The 7,799-nt window shown below is 50.4% G+C and overlaps 1 protein-coding gene across 1 annotated transcript in view; it reads right to left on the bottom strand.

Annotated features, from left to right (window-relative positions):
* Positions 1 to 614: 614 nt before the first annotated feature.
* The window catches only part of UPF3A (UPF3 regulator of nonsense transcripts homolog A (yeast)), a 21,518-nt gene continuing 14,333 nt past the window's right edge, over positions 615 to 7,799 (bottom strand). Inside the window, exons 8-10 of the mRNA XM_012661828.1 lie at positions 5,829 to 5,980; positions 3,919 to 4,213; positions 615 to 1,634 (exon numbers count right to left, since the gene is read on the bottom strand). Of these exons, the coding sequence (XP_012517282.1) occupies positions 1,527 to 1,634; positions 3,919 to 4,213; positions 5,829 to 5,980 (555 nt within the window). The 3' untranslated portion in view covers positions 615 to 1,526. The remainder of the gene's footprint in view (positions 1,635 to 3,918; positions 4,214 to 5,828; positions 5,981 to 7,799) is intronic.

Here is a 7,799-nt window from a genome sequence, read left to right as displayed (position 1 = left end):
GAACTCCAGGGAACGTGAGGCGCCAGGTACAAACCAGCCAACCGGCCCGGAAGGTGGGCTCAGAACCCAGACACACTTAGTCCTGGATTCTGGGCCTGCGAGTCTCCAGGATCACAGGCAAACGCGCAGTGAGGGCCACAGCGGCCTGCGACTTGGGAGAGCCGGCCTGGTCCACTCCCTGGGCAGGGTCTGCAGGCCTGGCCTGCGCGTCTTTGCTGGATAAAGTCTTACTGGAACGTGGTCTCGCCCACCGTCCGTGTGCTGTCAAAGGTGCCTTCTCACTGCCACGGTGGAGGCGAGAGGTCGCGGCAGACTCCACGTGGCCTCCAACGCCCCAGATGCTTACCATCCACCCGGTTTGCCCACCGGGTGGCCTGGGCTTTGCTCACCCGGGCAAGGCCTTCCCTCCCGCTCCCCTCGCAGTTTGGAGCCAGGGAGTCGAGTGACAGCACAGCGGTACCACGAACTGATTCCACATCCAACAGTCACAGGCTTTTTAATGACAAGTGATGGATTCTTAGGGTTTTGATAAATACAAATACTTCACAATAACAAGGAATGGATATAATCAGCAAAATATTCAGGTAATTGAAGCCACATTTTAAAAAGCAATATTTTATTACGTAAAGTCCTATATAGGAAAAGTGCCATAACTTTAGGACTTAAAATTCACAGCAACAAAATTTTTATTTAATGAACAGCTGAAAGCGCAGTGCCAAAAATACAGTAACATTTAAAAATCTCACTGCAGAGAATATGCATAATACCCCATACTACATAATGTGCAGTTTCAGAACGCCACTCTCAATTATTTAAAAATAAAGTGCCTAAAGCTCAAAAAGACAGGCTCTAGATGCTGTACCTCAGTTACTTCTTTCCCAAATAAAGGCAACTGCTGTTATCTCGGCAAACCCTTAAACCACAAAGGTCACGAATGAGGGGCACGTCCACCAAGAGAGGAGAAGCCGTCTCCGCCCCGTCCGCCAGGCTGCCGAGGGCAGAAACTCAGCTGTGGGGCTGATGGTGCTGAGGCCGTCGGAGGGGTGGAGCAGTCGGCTTTGCAGAAGTGGCCGGACCACAGCGGTTACCACAGAACCAGACCTGCCCGATGAAACGCAGATTCTGACAGACCATTTGCTCAAACATGGTGAAGCCCAAGCGGACGCTGTTCTCACAACACACTGAAGTGCTTCAGAATTCACACTAATGCGGTGTTCATTTTCTTCCGTGTTTTATTTCCATATTTTCCTACTCTCCAATGGAAATCATTTTCTATTTTAGCTAAATCATAAATACTAGTTTATACGAGAAATGGCAAAATCTGTGAAAATTCTGCTCAATTTAAAAAAGACCACTTCTCTCTTAGGAATGGTTTCTAGAAGTTTCTATGTCACCCTCTATATTTCTGGCTCCTACCTTCCTTCTAGGGAGTGAATTCACCTTTCAGGTTACCCTCCAGGGTAATTTACACACTTCCGGGACGCCTTTCTCATCACTCACCCGCGTCACCAGGAGGCGCACACAGCTCACTCTGCCTCTTCCCCCCGCGCAGGACCAGCCCCTGTCGTGTCTTCCACCTCCGTCTTCCCACCACGTCCCTCCTCGGGGGGTCGGGGGCCCAGGGCTGGCCCGTCCTGTGCGAGTGGACAGAAGGGCGGGTTACTCTCCCCAGGGCTGGCAAGGCTGGGGGCCAACACCTTTCCGTACTTCTAGGGCCTGATGATGCGAATGTCTAAAGAACATCAATCTTGCAGCTAAAAATCAGCCCTTTTCACAGGAATAATCCACGTGGAAACTGCTTATTACTAACACTAACTATCTAACACTAAACTAACACTACTAACACTAACTATCTCAGAAATCAGGCATTGTGAGGAAAAAAAAAGCCATAAAAAGCAAGTTAATATTTAAAAGAACTTGCTGGTTTTCTGTGACACTGTTATTGTTCAAATCAAGAGCACTGTGGAAATAGTACAACCATGGTATTGTCCTCCCAGCTGGAGGGATGAAGACTCAGACGTGTTCATCTCAGTTCTTGAGTCTGAAAATGAGGCCCGGACCTTGGCTGTTGGATCTGTGGGCTGAACCGTTAGCATCAGTGACAGCAGTTTCCATGCGGATCGTCCCCGCCCCCATCTAACAGGGGGAGCTGCCAGCTGTCCTTTCCTTAGAAAACACCAACCTGCCCTTTGATCGGACTCAGCAGAGGAAGAGCAACAGCCAGGGGAGCAGACAGTGACTGAGTCAGCAGCAAGGCTGACAGCTCCTCCCAGCAGCAAACGGGGCCTGCGGGGGCAGAGCCCAGTCTCAGACGCCTTCTCCTCCTCCTCCGCACAGCTCCCTCCACCCGCTGAGTGGCAGCCTTGGCCTCCAAAGGCCACCACGGGGAGCCCAGGCGTGGGCTGCAAGGACGACTGATGTGGGCAGGTCCCACCCGCTCACCTGTACCCACTCCTGGACTCCTGGACTGAGTGTGGAAGCCCCAGCAGGTCATTGTCAGGGGGTTTAACTTAATTTTCTTTTCCTTAAAATGGGAAGAGCAGGGGAAGGGCTCAGCAGCCCCAGGCATCTGGACCCTTCTGGGTGGGCAGAGGTGCAGGCTGCCTGCAGCCAACACACACAGCGTGGTTCCTCACCAAGCAACTAACACCTGTGTGTACAGGCGGAGCATGAATTCTGATCCCACAGGTACATCGCACCCTGCCAGGTCTCAGAGGAGAGGGGCTATCACACACAGAGCACCTCGGTACCAGCGCAGGACTGTCAGATTTAACAAAGAGAGGGCGAGTCATTGTGCATTCCCCCACCTCGAGCTGTGCAAACACCAAATCATTCACAGCTGCAAAAATAAAAAGACAATTGAAAAACAAGTGCTCGTGTGAATAATCCTCCCACCAAGAAGACCCATGCTGGAGTGTGTGGACCCTGAGGCTGCGGTATTAGCAGCCGAGAAATCTCTGGAGTGCTGCAGGGGAGATGAGTCAAGGTCGAGCTTGAAAAGGCCGTTCTCTGCCTTTCTGCCTCACCTTCGCTGCAACGTTTTAAAAATGAACATTACTGACACATGAGGCTGAGGAGGCAGGCCGATCTCAACGGTCACAGACAAAGTCCTCAGGCCCCAAAGCCACTCTCTTCGTGTACTTTATTCACTCTTTGTTTTTACTCCTGCACCTCCAGGAGCTAATAAGAGTGCGGGTTGGTGTTTTCGAAAAGGAAGACAGTTCGCAGTTCCCCACTGTTAGATGGAGACAGGAATAATCCACGTGGAAACTGCTTATTACTAACACTAATAACGGTTTTCGTTCACATAGAAAGCATTCTTGGAACGACAAAATCACAGAGGTAGAGCGGACAGTGGCCAGCGGGTCAGGGACGGAGAGGGGGACTGTGAGCTGGGCCCGGGGCAGCCCTCCAGGTGCAGGGGGCCTGGCTGAGCCTGGTGGGGGCCTGGCCCTGGACGGAGACAACACCACCCACAAGGCTGCTTTGGGAAAGTGTGATCCCAACAAAAACTGACTTCAAGCTTCTAAAGGAAAAGCTGTGTTTGGGCTAAGTGGGTTCACTGTGCAGAACTAACTTACGGGTGTTTATGAGCCATCTGATTATTCATTAATAATCAGAATGCTGTTAATAATGTCAAAGAAAGCTCAGTAGTATTTTCCTTACTGTCTTAAGGGTGAGTGTGAACTTACCTTATTCTCAGGCAAATGGTGTAAATGTGCTAGTTTTATACTAAATAAAAACTTCCTTTTCCTGGTGAAAAATAACTGATTCTCTGGGAAAAAACGATGGTTGGTTTCACTTTAGGATTTGACTTTCAGGAATAATTGCTCTGGTAAATGCTGACCCTCAAAGCGGTAGGCTCCCCCTCACACCACAGGGCGCAATTCCCAACACGACGCCTGGGTTCATAAAGACCTTATTTCCCGGATGCTCCTTGCGGGGTGCCAGGCTGTCCTCACACCTCTGCCCTCTTCCCGTCCTTGCCGTGGCCTCCCCGGGGGCGCCGCTGTCCTGGCCGCCCTTCTTCCCTCCGTCCGGGGCAGACCCTCTCCCCCATCTCGGCTCAGCGTCAGTCCTCCTGGGAAGCCCGCCCGGCTCGCAGTGAGCCCTGTGCTTTCTGTCATCCGCGTGGCATCGCTGTGCTTCAGGTTCTTTTTCTCGAGATCTTCTCTCCATGTCCCTGTGCTCTCTGTCACTGTCATTTTGCGACCTGTGATTCAACACAAATGATCAGAGACCTTACGTAAGCTGCTCATCGATACCTGTCTTCCCTTCTAGACTGTGAGCTCCCAAAAGGCAGGGAAGGCGTAAGTCGTGCTCAGTGCTGCGGTACTGGGTCTGCGCAGTGACGGTGCCTCGCAGGCATTCGATAGAAAACTGTGGAAAAGGTGAATAAATGAACAGTAATGGCAAAATAGCATTTGCCACTATGCTTGAGTGACAGCTAAGCCTTACTGCTAAGGTACTTTATGTACTTATTTTTCTAATTCTCAATAACCTTCCAAAGTAAATACAATCCACGCCCCCCCCCCTTTTTTGACAGATAAAGTAAATGAGACTAAAAGGGGCTGAGTGACTGTTCTGGGAGCCCAGGTCCATCCACCATGACGCGTCCCTGGTACTGACAGCTTAATTTTCTGCTGTAAACATTGCTAAAGTTAACCGAAATTTAATAATGCTAGATTAATTATATTCATGCACACACTAAGATATTACATGAATAGTAAATAAATAAACGGCTGCTTAGCTCATCTGGTTCTTAAAGTCTTTCCCTCCACAAGCTGTGGGTGAAAGTCCTCGCCCCGTGCGTGGCGCACCCACCGCAGGAGTAGCTGGGCAAAGTAGGGGTCGTGCCAGAAATATGGCCGCAGGCCCTGCTGTGTCATAAATAACAATAACAAAAACGCCTATAACATAAACACAGTGCTGAAAGGTCATGGATTTGATAATAAGATGTAAATTAATTTTACAAAGCAACCGAATAAACCAAAACCCCCCAAAAGAGGGAAAAATACTTTTTCAACAACTCTGTAAGAAAGGCGGTAAGAAATCATTCAGGTCACTGTGATTCTGGGAAATTGGCAGCCTGACCCCACGACCTCACCACCTGCCCTCCCAACTAAAATCCACTCCCACCACCCAGTGAGCAAAGCGGCCCAAGTACCGGGGCACTGAGGGCGTCCAGCGCAGCAGTGGGCAGGAGCCCCAGTCAGAGGGCAGCACTGATGGCCCCACGGGCTCCCTCTGTCCCGCGGGGTCTGCCCATCTCAGGTGAGCTCCCTCTAAAGAAATGCTCCGCAAGCAGCAGAGGGGGAAGGGAGACCCAAAGGGGCATGGGACCGACACAGCCGGTCAGCGTGTGCACATGTGTACGTGTGTGTGTGCCCAGCGTACACAACAGAATGACAGAGCTTAAAACTTAAAATTCTCTACCACAAAAGACCTGCCAGCCCTAAAAGACAGATTCTCTGCAGACAAACTGAAGGATGCTGGACGAGCAAACAGGTGAGCAAAACACAGGGAAAGTGGCAAAGCAGTGAAAATCACCACACAGCCTGGGCAGACCGACCCTGAGGACCGAACACCAGAAACAGGGTCCAAGGGGAAGGCTTCAGGGAGGAAGAGGATGAAAGGGCAACAGCTATGCCAACAACAGAAGGAAATGTCCCTGATTTGAAGACTTGAAACTGCAGACTCAACAGGTTCGCCCAGCTCCTGGCTAAACTCCCGGATTCCGAGAACAGCGCGAGGTACACACACTCACGCTGACGAAGGACACGTCACCACCACCCGATGCTGCCACGGGCACAAGAACAAATGCTCACTTCGCCCTGAGCTTCTCCAGCCGGCTCTCCAGGGGTCTGGCTCTCACGACCACACAGGTTTCCCATCTTCCTTCTCCAAAATCAACCTCCTCTCCTCTTTCTTTTGGCTTCTCTGTGGTTGGCTCCTCTCCCTTTTCCGGTTTCTTAAGAAGCTGAGAAATTATAATGTTAGTAAAATATTACCTCGACCATATTATAAAAGAAGTTGTTGAATAAATAATTAAACATATAAACCAATATTGAGCCCAAATGATTGAACAGCAAAAGAATGTAAGCTAAAGGTCCCAAACCCAGGTTTCTGGTTTAACACACAGTGGAACATCCAGTCAAAAAAACATTTTGTCATCACAGAAAACCACATAGGACGGCCGATGTGATGAAAAGATGCTGTGTACCAATGAATCAAAGAATCTACCAAACGGAGTGTGCACGGACTCCATTTCTGTTTCTATGTCAACACGCGGAGGGCTGTCCCAGAGGCTCTCCCCACTCTGCATCTACAGTGGTTATTTCCAGGTGCAGAACTCGGATGCCTCATTTCCTTTCAACTTCGGGGTCTAGTTTTTCTAAAATAAGCAAGTATTACTTTTGCAGTAAGGAAGAAATAAACATTTTTTAAAAGGTTGCTTTATACTGATGACTTTTAGAACAGTTTACAGTTTTCCAAAGGGAAGGAATACTTCTGAGAATTCCGTTCTCACTCACGAAAGTGGACATTTTAAGCTGCAGTGTAGCAAAACTGCACGCAGACACAGGAGAGTCCGCGAGTCCATTTAAGAACGGAACACACCCGGGCAACAGCATAGATTGTCTCATCACGCACGCACGCTGCCAGCCCGGGCGCCTCCTTCTGTTCCGCCTGCGTGGAATCCGGGAACTGAACATTTCCTTTCAGATAATGTCCGTCTTTCTTTTTTTACAGCAGTAATAGCTGTAATAAATGCAAGCCACAGGGAAGTGCAGGAGTCTCTATACGGCCATTCATTTAACAGATAATGTTGTGCACCTATGAAGTGTTTTACTCACTCTGACACCAAACGTGCAGTGTCTTTTCCAACACTCCTGCGACTCTCTGACACCAGCTGGGTGTTTCTCCTTCACGTCAGCTCTGACACCATCTACCTGGCTTTAGCCTCAGATCCCACAAGGACGGGCTTGTCCCACAAGACAGCCCCCACCTCGGATGACAGTTTGAAGTCCAGGGTGTCACCGGTACTTCTGAGCAACCAGCTCCCATAACCTCCCCTCCGGTTTGAAAATCTGCCAGAATGGCTCACAGAACTCAGGAAGGCAATTCACTTGTTATCACCAGTCTATTATAAAGGATGGAACTCGTGAACAGCCACACGGAAGAGAAGCACAGGGTAGGGCAGGTGCATGGGGGCACTCGGAGACTCCAAGCTGAAACCCTCGGCACCTTGGTGCGCTCCCCAACCCGGGAGCCCCATCTCCTTGGCGTTTTCACGGAGGGGTCATCACGTAAGCACAATTGATCGAAGCACTGTCCACTGGTGATCGGCCTGATCTCCAGCCCCCCTCTCCTCCTGGAGGCTGGGGGTGGGACTGCAAGTTCCAACCCTCCAATTCCGCCTTGGTCTTTCTGGCGACCAGCCCCAGCCTGAAGCCATCCAGGGACCCCCAACCCCCAGGTATCTCACTGGCATAAAAGACACTGATCACTGTGCAGATTCCAAGGGTCTCAGGAGCTGTGAGCCAGGACCAGGGACTGAGACCGGCATCAGGTATGGGGACCATGGCTGTGGACGAGACAGACACACCCCTGCACTGAAGGAGGTCAAAACTGACATTCTAGCCGAGGCAGCGTGGTCACGTGGGAAGGGAATGGTGTATACAGTGAAAAAAATATTAAAAAGGAAACAAAGGAGCAAGATAACCTCAGGTAGTACTGAATGCGGCGAACACATGCTAAAACTGGGTCACGGGGCACAGAGCTGTGGGCTGAGGGGAAGA

This window comes from Propithecus coquereli, unplaced genomic scaffold (genome assembly GCF_000956105.1).
Source record: "Propithecus coquereli isolate 6110/MARCELLA unplaced genomic scaffold, Pcoq_1.0 Scaffold738, whole genome shotgun sequence".
Taxonomy (NCBI): domain Eukaryota; kingdom Metazoa; phylum Chordata; class Mammalia; order Primates; family Indriidae; genus Propithecus; species Propithecus coquereli.
This window is presented reverse-complemented; position numbering and strand designations above follow the sequence as displayed.